Source organism: Nestor notabilis, unplaced genomic scaffold, assembly GCF_000696875.1.
Source record: "Nestor notabilis isolate BGI_N333 unplaced genomic scaffold, ASM69687v1 scaffold32415, whole genome shotgun sequence".
NCBI classification, from domain to species: domain Eukaryota; kingdom Metazoa; phylum Chordata; class Aves; order Psittaciformes; family Psittacidae; genus Nestor; species Nestor notabilis.
In genome coordinates this window covers 1-22223 of record NW_009928433.1, presented here as the reverse complement: position 1 = coordinate 22223, position 22223 = coordinate 1, and the positions used below count along the sequence as shown (strand labels likewise).

At 34.4% G+C, this 22223-nt stretch overlaps 1 protein-coding gene across 1 annotated transcript; it reads right to left on the bottom strand.

Moving 5' to 3' along the window:
• Positions 1–439: 439 nt before the first annotated feature.
• Positions 440–20201, bottom strand: LOC104400170 (serine/threonine-protein phosphatase 2A 56 kDa regulatory subunit gamma isoform-like; the record flags this gene model as incomplete). The annotated part of the gene is made up of 9 exons (XM_010014498.1): positions 440–3111; positions 6023–6139; positions 8450–8522; positions 10896–10997; positions 12568–12695; positions 13238–13408; positions 15764–15817; positions 17519–17627; positions 20142–20201. Coding segments are annotated over 9 exons (946 nt in total), but the record flags the coding sequence as incomplete, so codon positions are not given.
• Between the last annotated feature and the right edge of the window lie 2022 nt (positions 20202–22223).

The window sequence follows — 22223 nt, the reverse complement described above, 5'->3', positions numbered from 1 at the left end:
GTCCTGACAGTTGTTCCAAAAGATGTATCTGCTTTTTCTACGGAATATCCATTATTCCCATTTTTTACTAATTGCCTTACAATAAACCTTTTTTGCAGGTGAAGTGTATGGTATTATCTTAATTTGTACAGCTAATTCTGCTAACAATTATAATTTACACATCCCCAAGCACCCTGTGCTAAATTTAGTTTCATGATGAACAAGTAAAATTCACATGGTCTTTATTTGTCCATATAATACACCATTTTTTTTATAAGTTCTAAAATTAGATAAAAGCATATTAAATGGCAGGTGTATGAAGTTCTTCGGAAACAATGCCAGAACAAAAAATTGAATTACAAAATGTTAAAAAATGTAGGTACATTTGAACTTAACATTTCACTAATGCATAATGTTACAGATACTGTGTAATGAAAAATAATTGTGCCACTTACCTATTTTTGCTGTTTCTAGGAACTTTTTATTCTGTACATAGGACGATTCTGTACAAAATATGAAGTCTACATTTTTATTACTTATTACCATAAAACAAGGTACAATGTATGTACAATATTAAAATGAAGCCATACTAAAGCCACACTAAAAAGACACTTGTAATATTACTTTTGACATTCCTGATGTACAGGTGTAATTTTGGAAAACTGGGGAAGGTTTCAGACAGACCTTTATGAAGAAAAACAATCACCAAAATTCTACTTTAATTTTGCTTTTTATTTTGGATGTTTTAGTTTTAGAATGGTTTTGTACAGGATTATTAGAACTTTATAAATATTGATAATAAACATGCTAACCCACTAGTGGTGACAGATTTTGGAATATTGTTAAGCAAATTTCAGTAGCCCAAAACTTCAAATATGACTTCATGATGAAATTTAAGCTTTTAAAAAAACCGTAATATTTCCCTTTTGGTGAGTGTTTATCTTCAATAAAGAACAAAAATAAAATCTAGACAGTGAAAGATGTTCTTATACGTTGAGCATCACACAATCAATCAAACATTGATATACTTTTTTTTTTTTTTTTGCTCCTTTGGGTAACATAATTCCTTTCAGCAACCTCTTGCACAAACATACACCCAAAATCAAAGGTAACTGATAATCTACCAGCTAAAGATGGAAGTTCAAACAATGGTATATCAAAATACACTGACATTGCTTTACACAATTAAAAAAGCACCCTTTTTCCCTCAAAAGGAGAAGGCATCTTTAAACTGTTTTAATATAGTTTATCCTAATGGTAAAGCATATTCTTTTTCAAGTTTTACAGGAAATGTTTTTAGACACAGTGGACGTTCCACTTAAAAGTTGGGTTGGTCTTTAAATTTAGGTGTTTTAAGCCAATAATTACCACCCTCAATTGTCTTCCAATAGACAACATGACAAATACCAGAATTTGAATGTTAAATGCAACCAACAAACAGCAGGCACTACATATGCACAAGGTTACTACAAATGTCTGCTTTGCGCATTTTTTTTTGAATGGATGCAGGAGACATTATACTTCCTTAAAAAGTAAAACAAAACTGTTTTTAAAGAAGCTGCGTTTTTATCTCTTTATGCATCAAGACATTAAACATTAAGTTATATCATGTTACTGCCAGAGACAAAAGAAACTAATCACCCATTTAGAATAGCAGAACACATTTCAAACAGCTTGTAAGCAGGATAAGTAAGTCAAAATACTGGCCACCCTGAGAGAAATCAAATATTGAAGACAAAGCACTATATTTTTTAGAGATTTTCCTCCCGTGCTTTCCCATCTACAACAAAAAGCTCATTACATGCAAGTAATCTTGTGGAATATATAGCAGCATTTGAAGATCATCAGCAACTCAGATGCATTTTCAGTTCACTTGTGAGGTGTATTTGCAGCACATGTGCTCTTTACAACAACAACAAAAAAATATTTTCACTGTAAAATTATGGTCACTATCTCCTCAGCTCTTAGACTCATTTGAAAAGAAGCAGAATGGAATTCAAGGGTCTGTTCTTTTTCTTATTTAATAAGCTTGTGATGTTGTGTTTCCTGAAAGGTTATGTTCATCTTTCAGATAAAAACTGATGCAACTGAAATCACGCGTAGTATCTGCCACAGAATATTGAACTCCTAGAGCCCAAGAAAAACGCTGAGTATTAAAAGCTCAGATAAGGGAGAAAACAGTGAAAGAGTACTTTATTGACTTGAAAAAACTTAAAATGAAATTTTATATTCAGTCTTTTCCCAGTCATAGTAAACAAATTTTAATTTTAGGAAAAATTCTTCTACCAGTTCATATCTTGAATACTGGTGCCGTAATATACACTAAAGACTGGGAAATATGGCTTTAAATATACATAAAGTATTAGGACATGGTATATATAGATATATATATTTATCCTAAGTAAATGAGAAATAAATTTACAGAATTCTTAGAAAGGAATGATGATTGAGGATTGTCATGAAAGTTACCAGTTTGTAAGCCATGTTTTATAGTACGAAAGAATAACTGTGTATTTTCAAAACTGCTGGTATATTGCAAGACAGCAACAATGTGGCGACAACTGTAAAGTTCAGAAATCCTAGAAAAAGTTTAATACTTAAATTTGAAATAATTTTACTTTTTGAAAACACACATTTATCATTAGTACCAACTATTGGTCATTCACTTAGATGGAAAGAGTTCATAGAATGCTTTTCTCAAATATGACTATAAAAACTGCATGATATCAGCTAGCTGGTGCTATAACACCACCTCCAGGAAATTGCGTCCACTTGATTATAGTCAACCCAATATTCTGCATGTGGAATTAAGTAATTTACCATTGTTTGAACTACTAATCTTGAGCTGCATACTCTATTATTGCCTACAGAACTGGGTTGAAGAAAGCTTTGACTTTGTGTGTAACTGATTGGTATGGCACAAGAAAGTAAGTTCTACTGTAGAACTGAGTCCAGAAAAAAAACAACTTTTCCTCCAAAATAATATTTCACTGTAATAGTTTAATGCCCATCATGTGATATTAATTCATCAGCTCTGCAATGTGATTCCAAGGCTTTCATGGTATAGATATCCTGAGGCAGTTCTGACTTGCGTCGCACAAGCGGACGATCTTTTTTCTGATCTTTCTGTGCCTGAAATAAAAATAGAAGAAAGTTGGCTAAAAATATTAATTAATAAATAGTTAAAGTATTTCTTGCACATCAGTAGGCTCATTTATAGGAAAAATAATTAAAAAAAAAAAAAAAAAAAAAGGCACGAGAAAAAAATGTATATCTTCTCCTCTTTACCCCACTAGTTACCCAGTTTCAAGTCCTAAACCTATTTTTTTGCTGAGAGGCAATATTAGAAACAAGTAAGAAATTCTAAGCTATTAGCCATCTTGGCATTACTACCATGCTTATCACTTGATAACATTTTGAAAAATAAAATTATCATCTCACTTATTTTTCATTTTGTCTCTACACTTAAGATAAATGATTTTTTTCCCATTCTTCTAATTACTTGCCCTATTCATATATCTGAAAATTTAAGCTTCTGCTCTATTATTTTACTGATGCTCTCTCAAAGCCAGACCGTACTGCTAACAAAGTATCTTTAAACTATGTAATGGTGTCTTTATATACTTCCCGCGTCTCACCGTAATTTGCCTTTAGATCATAGAATAGTTAGTAGGGTTGGAAAAGATCTAAAGATCATCACGCCAGGCCAATGATGTTTATTCATCTTCTATAAAAAAGTCCTTATAAAAACTGATTGGCTTTTACTTAGCCATTGATTTACTAGCATGTTCAAAAAGTTAGTAAGTCATGGTAGTCAAATTTTATTGTAGCAGAGTATACCCTAAAAACTCTCACACAGTCTGGTACAGAAAAAAATAATCCTGGTGTGTTTTTCTCAGTCATTGCATCACCTCTTCAGTACGGACATTCTGCTACATTGCTAACCTCTGGCATAAACCTTACTTTCACTGCAACTGTATTGATCTTTACACAGCTCCTCACTTCTGAAGTTTTATTTAAAAAATAAACTAAGCTGTCATTTTGACTGGCTCCTCACCCCTCATAACTGCAGTATTTCTTATTTTGGCATCAGTTTGTAATGGTACTTAGCCAGGGGTTCATAACTGTCTTTCCAGTGTCCTCTCAGACTAATGCAAGAATGCTTAGCTTGCTTGCTTTCTGCAATACCCTAATCCTTAATCAATCCTTTTCTTTACTTGTGATCCAGACTTAACCAAATCAAGCTCATCCATTAGGAATGCAATGCATACATCCTCCATCTGAAACACTACAGCTCCAACATCATAGCTCTGAACTTGAATTCTTTGTAGAAAAGAAGTCAAGACCTAGGTGGAGTTCTTAGTATTAGTTTGGGCTGCCATTACTCTTTGCACATTTTGTATTGTATAACACTGACCCAAATCTCCAAACACTTCAGCAGCTGGGACTGGTTTGTTCTTAACTGTTTCTCCCAACTACTAGTATATGTCACACTTCGGCTGATTTTCTTCTAGAACTAATGTTAGAGCACTCAGACTTAGCAGGTACAAGCTTTCATTCCCTCTGGCCAGGACAGAAATTGAACCTAGGTCTGCTACATCTTCAGAAAATCATTAGGGCCTAGGACATAGCATAGTAAAAGATGGACACTACCATTAACACAACTCTAAGATTAAGCAGTTCTTTTTTTTTTTTTTCCCGATAATCTTGTACACACTTTCCTCCACTAGAACTGGTTCTAGGCTCTGGAGATGTGAAAGGAGGACCCTCTCCCCATCACACGGGGCCTACCTAAGCTATCAAAGGTCTGAAAAAAGGCAGAGGTTTAGAAATTTATTAAGCTCAGTACTCCTCACTGACTAGCTCTAACAGCATTTCCATTAAGGGGAATGCTATCCTCATTCACTGCTCTCAACAGGCATGTAATTCAGTCACCAAGAATTACATGTAATGCATAGGGGTTCCACTCCAGAGACAAGTGCTTAAAAACCAGCAATCACTGAACATGTCTTGGATGCATTCCAGTATTTCTTTTGATGTCAGCCTTCATTCAAAATCCCACAGGACAAATATTAAATAATCTTGCAGGGCAATGACACTGGAGTTTTAAGAAGGTAACCTAGAAGGTTAGGTTGAAAATATGCTTATTTTTATTAAATTTGTTTGATATATTGGTTCAAATTAAGAGACTATCTTTGATTTCAACCAGTTTTTCCACCTCCAGCTCATTTCTCTGGTCTTAAAACTTTGCTGGATTTACGGATATTCGTATTACTGATACTGCTACCACATACCCTGATACTGCGATGCTCCCCGGCACCTTTCTGTTTTCCATCAGCTCCAAGTTTAAATCTCTAGTTTGAATGTCAGCATTCTAGTTCTATTTAACTGAAGTTAAATTAAAAATACCTGAAGATTACTAAGCCTTAGCTAAAGATGAGAAGACTGGAATGACCTTGAGAGTCCAAGGACACTAGTAGGTAATGGAACATAACACATGGTAGACTGAGGAAGATGACCCATTCAGTGGACAAGACAAATGCATACTTTACATATTTTTCAAAACATAGTTGCTTTAGTCTCTAAGGCGGCTCTGAACAACAAACAAAAATGTCATCACTGGAATCTGACTATATACATTTATACATACATTTTCCTACAACACCCCCCCCAGCCTTATATAGGGAAGAGAACAGACTATGATGTTGTAGAGTTCAATTTTATTTTTAACTATCCTTAAAGTAAGATCATTGTTCCCATCATGACACAAAATGTTATTTCTAAGTGAAAAGAAAATGAAAATTTCTGTAGAAGAAATGTCAAAAAAGAGACCATACAGCAGATTCACAGGCATTAGAAATAAAACACTATTCCTGGCTTCTACGGTACCACTTAAAAGTGGCAGCTCTAAGGAACTTTATTACTCTAGGATAAAAGGTTATGGGGCTGTAAATAGAACATAGATTTATGGCTATGATTAACAGTCACTTGGAAAAAAAAAAATCATAATTTAGAGTACTTTGTTATCTTCACATGGCTTTACCTGACAAGCCTCTTCTTTCACTGTCTTTTTCAGCATCTGCAAATCTTCAATTAAAGGCCCATCTGTTTCCATTGCAACAGGACTGTTCAGCAAACTTGTGTCACTATATGTTGGGTACTAATAAAATGCAAAGTGTTAAAATAATCATTCTTAGTAGTAACACCTAAATAGTAAGAGTGTATTTCAGCATTTGAATGGTATGATTAGTTATTTGAGATTAGCTTCAATATCTTATGCTTCCGGGCACCAAGTTATAAATTTTAAAATGGAATTCCAATACTTTCACTTGGCAGAAACATCCTGTTGAAAAATACAGTCAGAACACACACACACAAAAATTATGCTTTGATTATGAGGTTGAATTTTAAAATATTCAGATGTTGCCAGTATTGAATATGCCTATTTTGGCAAACATTTGTCTGACATCTTATCAGTACATTGTCTAGTGATTGGTGAACAATGTAGCAACCCAAACACAATGATTTTACTTTCTGGTGCAGTTCCATGTTGGAAGAGAAAATACACTGTTGAAACACCAAATATGGTTAATATAAGTTTATAGTAATTTCAAAACAGAATATTAAACTTTTCTGTCTTGAGAAACAGCCTCTTGTATAGCATGTAAGCTTACTGTACAGCAAACTTCGTAATTTAGATGGTATTTTAACTCAGATGAAGTGTATGTGGTCTTGAAATCAAAATTAATTTAGAAACACACACACAATTTTTCATCCATTTTTTTCCTCATAATATGCTAGTATCTGAGTATAGCAATAACAATCCAGGTGAGAAAATAGAAAAAATTGATAGCAAGAATTTAGCAAATCCAATTACAATGATCTAAAAATCTTAAAATGTATTCTCATGCCATGCAGAGTCAGGAACAGCTCTGAACAGCAACTGTCAGTAATTAGACAAATTAAATTTCTAACAGAAATTCTAGGAAAAAAATTAAAACAATTCACAGAACCCTTAAAAAGCCATTATATAGAGTGCTAAAAGCATTTCTAACCTTATGCCAATTCAGTTCAAATTAATTATTTTTTTTAAAGGTATTTATTTAAAAATTTTAATTTTTTTTAAATGCTCCTCAAGCACACTATGCAGAACATACTTGTATACAGGTTGTGTTAATGAGTTTCAGAAAATGTAGTTACAAAAAATAACTTGGGAAGAAACTAATTTTTTATTGCAAGTCAATCCCCTTATTTAGCCAGACATGCAATAGTTTGTCATTTGCAATAGCAAATGACCACACATTTCAAGTTCTGTTCAAGCAAGGCTTTCATAGGGCTTATCTGATTAACAGAATGTTTTATCACTGGAAGTGCTACTTTCATATGAATCTTTTTTGATCAACTTAGCTCGTCTGTTGTCAGCTGACATTTTGTTTAACAAATTTTATTTCAGCATGTCCCTTGAGGGAAAAAAAAAAACCAAAAACATTCATGAAATTCCGCCTTCTTAGAAAAAAGATGACGCTATACTCTGTTTTAAAATAGCACTGAGATCATAAAGTGTCCCACTTCTGTATATAGAGTACTATTACTCCCTCTTCCACCTCTTGAATCTCAGCTAGATGATGTAAAGATACAGAACAGTAAGTTTCTTGCTGCGGTAAAGTAAAATTCTGGCTGCAAAGTAACTAAAATGCTTAGGGTCTTTTTGCCCGTAGCAGTAATCGGTATGACTGAGATAAAGGAAAACTGGCAGCATTCCCCAAGCAAAATAGGGAAAATATTCCCAACCAAAAATATAGCCCAAAACACCCAAGCCAAACCATCCCCCTCTCCCATAATCTCAAAATATAATGAATAGTATAAATTATCTTTGTTTCTATATCAAAATTTCAGTCACATTGAGTAATGTAGGTTATTTACTAAAAGGAAAAGTAAATTTTCCTTCGGGTAAGAACCTGAGGTGCAGGTTCACCAGAATACCGGCCCAATGCAAGTAGGAGAACAAATGCAGCAGACAAGAATGAACATTATTACTTTAATCCATTAGACACAGAGGAAAACTGACCAGTCATAACTCACAGTTTGCAGAAAGATCTCTTTTGTAATATATTGTTTGCAAAACAGCTTTTCAAGAGAAACCAATTATGGCATCTCTGTTTTCCTTAACTTTGCACAATAACTTTTCAAATCGCAATACAGTATCTCCTCTATACTCCTGTATACAATAATCTCCTAAGAAAAGGAAAAAGTACTTCATATCATACTTTTCAGAAACCTTCTTTTTTAAAAAACAATTACTTGCACAAGCAAAAGTTACAAATTTTAAAAAGTATTTTTATTGTATATATTTTCATAATACAATTAGTGAAATTGCTTTATTTCCATGATCAGCAAGACCTCTTTCCCCCACTGATATTTAACAAAACTAAGGTATTTGAACATGAACATGTTAATCTTTTCTAAATACCTGGGGATTTGATTTGGCTAGATTTTCTATTTTAACCCATGCTTCTTCCCGTTCCTTCAATTTTAGCTTCTCTCTGGGGGGGGGAAAAAAAAAAAAAAAAAAAACAGAAGCAAAAATAGCAAAAGCAGCTTGGTGAATTTTGTATCTCAACTTGGATACTTTCTTAAGCATGACGAAATTCACTGGAAATCAAGACAATAAATTATATTATTAAAGTGTTTTAGCTTACTGCCCAAAATACCACTTCCTATTGACAGGATAATTGGCATCATATCAATACCTCATGATTGCAAAAGAAAAAAAAAATCTCATAAAAAAAATAAGCTGATATCAGCCAGCTTGTTGCTTAAGGGGGCCTACAAGGATGCTGGGAAAGGACTCTTCATCAGGGACTGTAGTGATAGGACAAGGGGTAATGGCTTCAAACTTAAACAGGGGAAGTTTAGGTTAGATATAAGGAAGAAGTTCTTTACAGTGAGGGTGGTGAGGCACTGGAATGGGTTGCTCAACGAAGTTGTGAATGCTCCATTCCCTGGCGGTGTTTAAGGCCAGGTTGGACAGAGCCTTGGGTGACATGGTCTAGGGTGAGGTGTCCCTGCCCATGGCAGGGGGTTGGAACTAGATGATCTTAAGGGGTTCCAACCCTAACTATTCTATGATTAATAACTGTATGTTAAAAGACTTAAGATGAAAACAATTCTTGATCTATGTTGAAATTGTTTGGGTTTCAACTTTGTAGTATTTGAATTCTATATTGAAACATAGGAAACTAGTATCTCATCGTAAAAAAGGGCAGAGATTCTTACTGTCTGTCAGCCCAATGGCATAAGGTAATAGTTTAAAGGAAAAGGTCCAGAGACATCTTGAATTAACAAGTACCCACGTACAAACACTCATTCAAGGGAGTCCCAAGCCAAGAGGGATGACATGGGATGCCTGTTTTTCCTCCTCATTAAAGCAGGAAAGGTTTGTTTCTTTCTGCTTACTGTAGTTTAAAATGGTAAAATGTAGGGTTATGTTTTTAACTCTTTCTTTCTTACAGTTAAATAACTTACTGCAGAGACTAGAATGAACACCTGTCTTTGAAAGCTGGTAGAGTTTAAAAGGGCTTTGAGCTTAAGAGTGCTGAAAATGCTCTCAGGCTTCAATGCATAGAGCAGATGATCCAAATGTAAAAAACCCCAACTGGACAAAAAAAGCAGTTATATTCAAGCACATCCAAAATTTGCCCCCAAGTCTCAATTAAGTTCAGCTTAAGGGGAAGAACTCTTTAGCCCCCCCCCAAGTTCTTGTGTAGTAGGGGATATTTTTTGTTTGGTTTTGTTAGTACGTCACTCAGCACTCTGCCTGCCTTAGTTCACACCCAAAATGCCACCCAGAAAAGGTCCAAAAAACCAGAAGAAAAGTTTGCTTTCACATTTCAAAAGAATTCTACTTACTTGCTATGAGGGAAGAGACTTACATAGCATTTTTTAAAAAAGCAAATGTTCACATTTCGTTATCTATAAACACACACACACAACTTAGATACGAGCTCAATTCTACTTAAATTCTAATTATGAACTTCAAAACTTGGACAAATTAATCACCATTAAGAATTCGTACTACTTCCAGTATATTGGTTTAAAATGGGTGTGTAATTTGAGCCACTACTTTAAGGAATCCCTTTTCATTTTGAAATTAAAAATAGAATTCAAATCCAGGTATTTTCAGTACCCACTTTCTAACTATATTCCCCAGCCCCTAAGGTAAGAGTGAAACCATTAATACTTTTGACTTCCCAATCTCGCTTTAGTAGGCTTTATAATATACTGAATATTCAAAACACTATGTCTAAAAAAATTGGAAATGGAGGAACAGAAGTGACTTTATGATCAGAAAAGCTGCATTTGGGAGCATGAACCAGAAAAATTCTAGGTTCTAAATCCCTGCTCTGTTCACTGGCTTATGCAAGAATATACTAAACTCAGCAGGAGTCTTCTGGCAGGTAATGTACAAATGCCCTGTATTACAATAGACTAACAACTTTTTTTTGGGTAGTTTTTAGAAAAACATTCACATATGCTGAGACACAATGCAATCCTTTAAAATACTGGAAAAGTGTTTTGGGAAGAACTGAGCCACAGCATGAAAGAAAATAACACTGGGTAAATAAAGCATGCTAAAATAATCACAGGATGTAAACTAAACTATTTAATTAAACTCTTTTACGAGTACCCTCTCAAGAAAATTTATTTTTAGGAAGATTGTGACCCCCAGCATTATTAGGTCTAAGACTACATAAGGCATCCTACTGTTGAGGAGATTTTTCAGTTTCACCAAGTCGATTTTGGGACTGTTGTACTGCAATCGAATGGACAACTTCCCCGCTAAAGACACAGTAGTTTTTCAGAGATATAGAACAAATTATTCAAGAACAGACAGACACACTGACATGAAAACTTACTTCAGTTTTTCTGCTTTAAATTGCTGTGTGCAGTCATCGAACAGTTTTTGGTTCATCTCCATGAAGAGTTTCAGAGCATTGTATATCAAGCCATGTATTGTCCTATAAGTAAAACTTCTGGTTGAAACTCAGTACTTTAAACTTTGAAATCTATTTTTTTCTGGTCAACAATAGCCAGTAGCCTACATAACTGGAAAATTACATCATTTCAGAATAAGCAGAAACAAAACTAGTTAGTGGAAGTTTCAGCTTACCCTCAAAAGGGCTAACACAAGTACTAAAATTACCAACTTCAAATGCAGCCTTCTTTCTCTACAGTACTACGCATCACTTTTGATGTTTGAACTTAATTTTTAATAGTAGGTGTGTTAATACAGGAGCAGTTTTGAAATTTAGTAGCTGACACTAATCAGACTAGGGTTATTAGAAAAAATGCAAGATGACATTAAAGATCTTGATATAAGTAACATACTGACAGCTGACAAATTCAAGGAAAACACTCCAACATTAATGATTCAAAGGAGCATGGCAAAGACACCATTCATTTAAAGAACTGTCACACAGCAACAAGCACCCACTTCAACACAATTATGCCACACACTCCAGAAAAAGTGTCAGAAAAGTGGAAAACATCAGAAAAAATAAACAAAAGTAATCTGCTTTATGGAGCACTTGTACAGAGTAGTTTACAGTTCCAGTCTGTAATCTACTGTTGATAATTAAATTCAAAAAGCAATCCATTCAATGATTACTTTGTATCATACATGTGAGCTACAAATAAGAGTGCAGCTGTACTGGGTAGCACGGCTTCTGCCCGGAGTAAAATGAATGCACGGCCTTGAAAGCCAGAAAACACAGCCAACAGCGATCCACATCTACTGCGTACAATTGCATCACTGAATCAGAGTTTTATTAATGAGTACATTATTACTTATTGCTTACATCCAGTGACAGTAACCAATTACTTTAATATCTCTTTATTTTCCATTTCTTATCCTGTGTTTAGTGGCAGACTGATTTCTCATTCTTGGTCAACCCATCAGCAGTCCTCAATTCATGGCCAGCACTAGACTGTGATACTTTCATCATCCCAGCAGTTGCACAACAGCTCAAACAAAGAGGCACTTTACAATGGAACAGCTGCAGAAAGGAGCTGACCAGGACTGTTTTCATGCATAAGTACTATGTTATTGTGGGGGAAAAAAAGTGAAAATAGTCAATGGAGAAAGAAGAGAAAAATAATAAAGAATGGGAGGGGCGAGGAGGAGGGCAGGAAATACTGACTTGATCTACAATATATATTTCATTAGAATGCAGAAGAAATGCAAAACAGCAAAGACGTTAGAGATCAGAAATCACAGTCTTTAGAAGTACCTGAACTACAGATTCATGCCGAATTTGCTTCATATTAATAAAAATACATCATGGATGAGATGCACTAAAAACACTGTTTCTGGTTTGATGAAAAAAAGGAAACCCTATCTTCCTCAGTTCTTAGTATTTCCTAAAAATTTTGACAACAGTAGTCTCCTCCTTATTCAGCAACTTGAATGTCATAGAATAAACAGCTCAACACACTTAAAGCTAGCAACTCAAATATCTGAACCACTTCTAAGCCTAAAACTAGACATAAGTGAAGTAGCAGAATTTTGTTTTTACAAGTGTTTCTTACTTGTTCCAATGTGTCTTTGAATTCCGGTACAAGGATGGAAACATGATGGGTAAAATTTTTGCTGCATTATCACTAATTAAACTCATAATATATTCATTATTCCAGTAGTATAATGCTCGCTCTGCAACCTAAGATGACATGAAAAAAGGAAAACTTCAGACAACCTCTTATAAAGAGCAAATAATTGAAACATTTGACAGAATTAAGGGAAAGGTAAGATTAGATTTTGATTTTTCTAGTGCAAATGGAGCCATGGAGCTTATGGAAAATGCTACAGAAAAATTGCTTTTTTCCGTGATAGGGACATGATTCAAACTATAACCTATGAACTCTGAAGTTCAAGCAAAGAAATATTTTCCCAAAAAAAGAGTATTTGTAGAACTCTATTACAAGCAGTGAAATGCAAACACTATGCACTGGAAGGGTTTATGTACTTCTGAAAACAGTGAGCTTTTAAGTTTAGCGTAACATGAAGTGAATCACCCAATATGAATGCACATACCACCCTCTAGAAAAGAAACAATAAAGCTAAGATATGGATCCCTAAAATGTAACACAGAATTGAGTACTTTTTTCTGGCAACAAATAAAACCCATTGAATAATAGTAGGTACTACCATTAACAAGTCTGCTTTATAAAAATGCTCAGAGTACATTCAGTATGTACAGACCTGGAAGTGTGGACTGGACACACATTTGGCTAGCTGTCTGAAAAGAGGCTCCATAACTTTTACAAATTCAGATGGTTCAATAACATCTAAAATTTCTTCTAGTTCATTTAGAAACATGACTTCTTTTGGACTGTGAGTCTTTGGCCAGTATTTCAGCAGTGCCATTACCACCTGTACAGACAAAGTGAACATTATCTTCACAGTAATTTGACTTTATTGCACTAAATTTTATCTCATCAAGAAGTCTGATATTTTAAACACAACACAACTCGGATATCTTGTCCCATGTGACAGCAGTGATCAGATACGTTTATCGCAGAAATAATTGTTAATGTATCTAAAACCACTTCTTTGGAGAATGAAGTTATACACCTAGAAGACATGTTCAAAAATAATAATCAAAAGACGAGAGAGTGACCTGACCCCCAGCCTGGCATGACCAAAGTGCAAATTTGCTGTTACACTATGGGGAAAACTACCTACCTTTTAAGCAAAAGCAGCTTTAAATCTCTAATTTCTTGGAGCTGTACTCCAAAGCTTAAGAAATTAAGTTTTATGATTATATTTTAAGAAAGTATTTACTATTAATACCCGAATTGACAGATGACCAACAAACTCTAAACATGTTGCTCTTAAAGCTTCGAGTTTTATTTAACTGGCTAAATTACTATAATCACAGATTTGGCTTTCTTCATAACTATTATTTATCCAGCTTGCTGAAGCAGTTTTTGCCTAGCAAAACATGAATACTCAAAAGACAGATGGGTGGGATCCATAAAAATGTGATCTGAAGGAAGTTGTCTGCCGGTTAGCTCACAACTCTTCAAAAAGAGTCTATACGTCTGTGGGAAATGTTTCTCAAATCTAACTGAAAACCAACTACTGAATATGTAAGTCGAAGAATTTAAGCCTGAAAAGTGATACTAGCTTAGCAGTTAAAATGTATTTAGACATCATATTTATCAGTGTAGTTACTGATTACATCATAATTTATTCAAGAATCTTTGGAAATACACAAATGTGTTTGTTACGAAAGAATAATGATTTTTCTTTCCCCAAAGATTTTAGTTTTCAAACCAAAGTGTAAGATTTTATATTTTTTTTAACCATAAAACCTGTTTTCTACCTGTGGCAATTTAGTACCAAAGAATATTCAATTAGGAAGACAATTTCCTTCAAAGGATATTTAAATACTTTAAATTACTACAGCACTGAATTGTAAATTTAGATATTTTGATGAGTAATTAATGCATCCTTGAACATATAAATTTATAAATGCTTTTGTTTTGCAATTAAAGACTAAAAAGCCATATAAAGAACAAAAATACAACAGTGTCTGTCTAGGCCTAGATGCAGAAGTGGAGTCAAAATCCAGAACAGTACAGACTTCTGGAAAAACTCATTTATAAATAAAATGTATATTTTGTCTTTTTATATAGTTTAAGAGTTGCAATGATTCATTAGCCTTTCTCTCAGAGAACAATTTTTGCTCTCATTTAGAGAAAAAAAAAGTTTCTATTTTTGTTGTCTGCAATTTTTATAAAAGTCTACTTTTTGTATGAAAGCAGATACTATGTCCTTGGAAAATTTATGCAGATTTTTTCAATGAGATGTCAAAAAGTCTCATATGACATCGAGAAGGGAAAACAGAGTTTTTTTGTTAATAACCAGAATTTCTGAAGGACACCTTAGTACTTCAGTGATGCATATGCTAGATTTTTAAATAATTTTGTTGTTGTCCCATTTCTGGAAGCAAGCTAAGATTTCCAGATGTCATATAGCACAACGTCTGACATTTGATAACTTAACAAATGTTAAAATTTCCAAGTCAAAAGAGAGTTCATGCTCAGCTGCATACTCCATTTGTTTCAAGAATCCCAGTTCCCATTTTAAAATGGAAATGGTTATAATCTAATAATGTGCACTTTTGCTAATAACAATCATTGTACTGATTGCTACTTAGTGTTTAAACAAATTAGTTCTTACCTACTTCATATTGGGCTTAATGAGGCAAAGCACTATACACTACCAAGGACAATTAAAAGTATTCATCTATGCAATTACGTGCAGCCAGACTAACATCTGTTTTTGTCTATGGTCCAAACTTAATAGACATGAACAGGATCTAACTCATAAGCCTTGCATTAGTAGGTAGCTCCGTGTGCCAGAAATCTGTGTTCCATCATAACATCAGTCTCTCTATAGAGCACAGTTCAGGCAAGCTGATTTCTGACTAAACCACTTCCGCATTGACCATTTCATATCCAGACAGCCAGAACAAAATAAGCAGAATAAATTCTTCTCTGTTTGTAAAAGGTATGCTCTTAATGTTTGTTTTAATTCATTTTGACATTCAAACAACTGTTGGAAAAAACTGAATTTGACAGATCAGAATTATTAAGTATGTAACTCTTCCTAATAAAACAATTACATAGCAATATTTTGATCCTCAAACCCCCTTAAACAGTCTACAGATGAAAGGAATATTAATATTCCAAAACATATAATAATGGAAGATAAACTTACTGGTTCTGTAAGTGTGCTGTCCTTTTCTAAAAATTGAACTACACAGTATGCCAGCTACAGAAAGAGAGATATTTATTAATGCTCACTGTGAAACATAAGCCATGTTGAAATCACTAGCATAAGTGGAGAATGCTACTAATTCAAACAAAAACACAATGTTTTTTTCTGTAATTTTTTCAGAAATTATTTGGCAGACAATTTAAATAAAAGGGTAAATACATTTTACTAATTTTCCCCAACCTTCCCAAGTCTGTCCTCACCTTTTTCTGGGTTATAATAGAGGCAAACACATAATGTGATGTTTTCTTTTTAGATCTAGTACTTTGCATTTCAGCACACTTCATCTTTTCAAACAGAGGATTTAAAAATCACTATCTTGTCCTTTAAAGTGCTCTCCACTTGCTAACATTCTGGAATCCCATGCTGATTTAGTAAGTATTTTCTGTTTCATAACCTTAGTTAAAAATGCATTGAACAGACGTAAATGTTAGGGTTTTCTAGATATGAGAACTAATGCTAACTGTGTAACTCAACATAAAGCTGATACAAGCTGAGGTATTTACCAACTTCAATTCTGAGAATCAGACTGTCTATCCGTGCCTGTATGGTGAACTGTTACACATACCCCTTTAATTTAATAGGCCAGTGGTCCCAATGTAAATGGGAGGATCGCTGCTTAACCATTTTTCTCGTGTCTCCCAATTTATGGAAGTTCAGCTGATGAACCCAGTTGCTTTCTGGTGACTGCTACCAAGAACGTCCCCAGGTAATTTGAGGAATGTACAAAGATTACACTCTGTGTTCTCCATTATTTTACAATAAATTTGAACTGGATGCAGAAATTAACTTTCTTCACGTGTATCTGGATTTGGCAGGAAATCCTTCTGAATATCTGCCACTGTTTCAGCGTGGATTTCTGTGGTTTTATTTTGCTGTTTCACACACTAAGCTCACTCAAAATGCTTTCCTATTTCATTCAGTAGGACATGTAAGGGAGGCATTGCTCATTTCTTCTTCTTACTGATGGTAACGAGGAATGCAGATCACCTGAAGGTTTTGGAGAATTTGTGAATTAAAGGGAACAGATAGAGACCAATCCATCTCAGGCAAGTATTTTCTCTAATATTGTATGATTTCTCATTCTAGAAACTCTGAATGGAACTAAATTTAGCTCAGAAAACACACAGCTGGTTTATAAGCATGCTTCAACTCATATGCACCCTTTTTTTCCTGTTTACTTCTTAAAAACATCTATAGATATAAATCAGATGTCCCAGTAAATGTCTAATTCTTTTCAAGTTTTAAGAAACTGAATTCAGCTGAAATTCTCCATGTAGTTTAGAAAAAACCGTTTATAGGTGACAATCATTAAACCCATACTTTTCTGCAATCTTTGTATGTCTAAACATTACAGACAAGAACTAAATAAACAAAAAATTTTGTGTGTGGATATATGTCAAGAACTTTCACATTAATGAACTACTTCATGCATTTCATCTATAAACATTACAGTGCTTTTTTTAAAAAAAGGTATTTATTTATACACAAACCCTATTTTAAAGTAATCTTTTAAAGTAATTTGCCCCAACAAGTGAGGCATTATAGGTACATATATTAAGTAATTTCTCCAAGGCCACTTATCAGGGAAATGTTGGAGCTTAGAACAGAATTCGTATCAGTATGACTAGAGTACCCCTGTCCTCTCTAGGCAAACTTACTTTAACACTAGTATGAAAAGTGCTGAACAAAATTTACCTGTGGATGGTAGACACTGAGTGATTTCACTTTGTGCAATGGTAACAAAACCTTCAATAAGAATATTTTGTGCTCTTCTTTTAATGGTAAGGCAAATCCATTAATTATGCTGTCAGGAAAAGAAATTTAAAAACATAAGTCAGTAATTATACAAGAACTGCACTGCTGTACAGCATTAACATCAGTTAAAACATCGAGAATCCTATTGCCCATTTAATATTTTAAATTCTATTTTATTATTCTAATGCCTTTAAATAACAATGACAGAAGGCACCCAGGCAAAAGGAACCTACTATACTCCTCTTAAAAAAAAAAAAAACAACCCAAAACCAAACAAGCCAAAACCAGAACCTCACAGAACCATCAAAAGGTGCAATGTATTTCAGATCTCAAAAATCAGATGATGTCCCAGAATTAAAGCTTACTAAACACTTGCTTATCCTTGCTTTACATGTTTAATTTTCACTAGTAATGATTGCACAACTATTTTTGAGGACATGAATTATTCCTCCTGTAGTCTCCCAACGCATAATCTCAAAACCCCATTACTACATTAATGGTTTCTTGCCACAACCTCCACATATTCAACAAATACACATCAACTTCATTAAAAAACAAAAAAGTGTGTCTCCACGATGTTTTAAGAGCTGTTAAACCACAAATGAGCAAAACTGTGGGGCAAGTTTGGCCTTGACTGATCGTGAAGAAATTCTGCAGTCATGTCAAAAGATGACTGTCAGAAAAAAAAAACCAAAACCAACAAATAACTGCATTAGTAGTTCCTACTGGAATTGTTCATTTGTCCAGAATTATATAGCACTTAGCAAAGGAAAGGACATGAAATGCAGTACTTCAGCATGAAATTCAATTCCTCTATTTCTTACAAGTCAAAACTCAAGAACCCAAGTAAAAACTGTTACTCCTAAGCAGCTCCGTGTCAACAACATGCTGTGTTAAACTCCTTACTGGACTGGAAGAATAACCAATACAGAACAGTTACAGATCAAAACCCCTAATTTAACTACTGGAAGTTCTGATTTGGAAGCCTCAATGAAAAAAGAAAAAACAACCAAACAATCCCCGCCCCTCCCCCAAAATAAACCAACCCCCAAACCCAAACATAATGAACGACCTTAACTTTTAAATTTGTAACACTTAAAGCTACCCTAACAAAAATAAGAATGAAAAAGCTGGTTTTGAAGATTTAGCTCCATATTCTAGTATTTAAGCTTTATGTAGTCTTCAGCATATCCTGATGAGTATTACTTGATTATAGGATGTTGAGGTAATGGATGGATAAGTAACTCCTTTAATCATTGAACATTTCAATGAAAATTAAAGAACTATTCTGGGGAGACATGTAGACTTAGAAAACTTTAAAACATCTTCCCAATTTCAACAGCATTCTGGGCTGCATTTGGAACAGCATTGCCAGTAGGTTGAAGGAGGTGATTCTTCACCTCTGCTCAGCCCTGTTGAGACACAGCTGGAGTGCTGGGCCCAGTTATGGGCTCCCTAGAGCAAGAAGGATATGGATGTACTGGAGGGAGTCCAGTAAAGTGCCACAAAGATAATAAAAGGGCTGGAGCATCTAACATAACAAAGGAAGGCTGATAAATCTCTTTGGCCTGGAGAAGGGAAGCCTCAGGGGTATCTTATCCATGTGCACAAATACCGGAAGGGATGATGTGAGGCAGACTCAAGACTCTTCAGTGGTGCCCACTGAAAGGGCAAGAGCCAACTGGCATAGGAAATTTCATTCAAACATAGGCAAAAAAGCTTTTTAGTGTGTGAGCATGGTGAAACATAGGAACCCGCTGCCTAGAGGAGCAGGTGGGGGGAAGTCTTCATCCTTGGAGATGTCCAAAGCACAGCCAGACACAATGCTGAGCAACCTGCTCTCCTTGACACGTTGTTTTTATGTGCAAAGATATGGAAACACCATAAAGTAAACCTAACTAAGCTTTTAAAGTATATTAATGTATAGTAAAAAAACCCTAACCAAACAAACACAAAAACAACTCCCCAAAAAGCAACAACAAAAAAGATCAAAAGCAAACAAACAAAACAAAAAACCCCAAAAAACTAAAAAAGAAACCACACTTCCACATGGATTACATAAATCAGTAGATAAAAACCACTCTAGTTTTGATGGGGCTATCAGCTTTAAGTTGTAAAATTTTTAAGGGCTTTTGGATGCATCACTGAAATTTGCAAAATAATAAGATTAACAAAAGAAGATTTCTGAAGTTTCATGACCTGTGCTTCCTTGGCGTACCTGCTATGCATTTAGTGATGTTGCAAGAACATTTTAATAAATTTCAACTCACTACATTATTTGTATTTGCTTTACAACTAGTATTAATTACAGGGATCCTAAGCTAGGAAATAAGACTTAAAAAATAAGATTTAAAAAACTATCACATCCCAAAATGTTGCCACAAAGTTCAAGATTTTGCTGTGTTTCTGCAATCCTACACAAACCTTATACTCTTCATTACAGCTCTGACATGATGTGAAGCTATTTTAATCCTGTCTCAAACAAATCTGCAATTCCCAATTTGATTTTTAAAGTCTACTCTGAAGACCAAGCAAGTTTAATTGAACAAAACCTACAGCTTACCTTCCCAGTATTTCCAGTAATTCTGCTATGCCATTGTGATGTTCTGTTTCATAAATAAACCTAAATGAAAAGCTTTATTCAGTTACTGCTGAAGAGAGATACAAATCTAACATCAAGATCTCCATCTCACATTACACGTAGCCTTGGCCTCCCAGGTTTTAGTCACTCAGTAAAAAGCAAACAGGAAAACATAATGGAAAAGAAACTTTGTAGAAAGATAAATCAATAGTACATCAAGCTGCTTTCAGCCTGCTCTTTTTCTCCCACATTTAACAAAGCAGCATGCACTTGAGATTTTTCCAATACTCATATTCTATGGCATTTTAATAATGCAAAACTGAACACAGCAAACAATGCTTTAAATATTAAAATAACACAAGAGCATCTGGCATAATTAAATGCCATAACTCAACCTTCTATAGCACACGCAAGCACAAGGTGTTCAAACAGTTACTACTTATGGGTCTAAAAAGCTCTTTGCCATTAGACTTCTGTGCAAACAAAAGGCTCTGTAAAAAATAGAGGAAGTCAAATTTTTCCAAGTTTTCTGTTGACAGAGCACTGCAATTTACTAGGTGGTCACCCAGCCATCCTTCTTCCCAATTGCCTGAGTATAAATTCATTGAGAAAGTGCTATGCACAACCTTTTTTGCAAAGTTACAAAAATTTATGCTTAAGAGAAAGTAATTCTACTAGTCAGAAAATATTTTTAATTTGAAATTTGTTATAGGCAGACATATTAACAGCTACTTTTAAGCTAGAGTATTTGCTACAACTGTTTTTTCTCCTTAAAGACTCTTTCCATATAACCCAGTACAACAATTGCAAGAAAAACTAAAGACAATGATACAAAAAGCTTTGGACTGAATTAACAGGAGCATAAAGGTGTAATAATTAAAAAAAAAAAAAAAAAAAAAGTATTTTGCAATAGTAAAAATAGAGTAATGCACTATCAGGACCAAATTCTGGCAATTCTGGTCAGTGACTAAAAGACAAATAGAGACCACACATTTCTTAGGCAAGCACAATAAACTGACAACTTGCAGGTAAAAGTATAAGAAAGGGAAATATTTTGAAAAATTCTACACATACTTTAAGAGCTCTTAAAGAGCACAATCCACTAAGTCAAGAAGTTGAAACAACTTCCCTCTTTCATGCTCATGTCCACAAACATTAGCTTACGTTTGGATGCAAAATTTTTAAACTTCCAGCTTCTACATATTATACGATTAAGTGAGGGTTTCCTTTTAATTTTACCTCCATTACAACTTGGTAGAGAAAGGTAGTCTCTACAGTGCAAATCATATAATATCCAGTATACATTTCAGATTGAAAACATTTTTTATACAAGCTGATCTAATGACCAGAACATTTCTAGGTCCTTCAAAAGCCCTGTACCAGAATTATCTGTGTTTGAACACTTTGCTTCCATTATCCCTGAAAATAAAGTGCAAGGAGTGGCAAATAAAAACACTTTCCAGAAGTGAATTTTAAATATGCTGTGATGCTGTTGTACTATCTGGTTCAGATATTTTACAAAATTATGAATTTTGGAATTGGTCTAATAAAATCTGTATCTGGGGAAAAAACGTACATCTTTGTTTGAAAGATACACCTGTACTTTATCCTTTGGACATATTGGCTCTTGACATGTCCAGTCAGGAGCAGTTGTCAGCAAGACAGTGAAGGCTTACTAATTATGCTAAAGTAGCCCCTCTGTATCTCTTCTAAAGGCTTACTTGTTACCACAGGCAGGGAAGATAAGCTCCCTCTACAGCTGGTACTGCTGAGTGCCATTCATGAGATGGCACCGAGTATGTGGCAGCTTTTTGCTATTTTCTTAAAGGGTGAGCATCAAACATTAACTTGGGGATGAAAACAGCAGTGGTAGAGAAAAAGGAAAACATGATGGGAGGAGTATAAAACTGACACACAATATCATTATTTGTAGAGAAAAATACAAAATCTAAAACACTAAACTGAAGGCACCATAATTTTGCATTCACACTTAACATAATGCCAGTACAACACACACTTCTAAAGAGCTTTGGTAACACAGTGGATTAGTTTTTCATCTTCCCA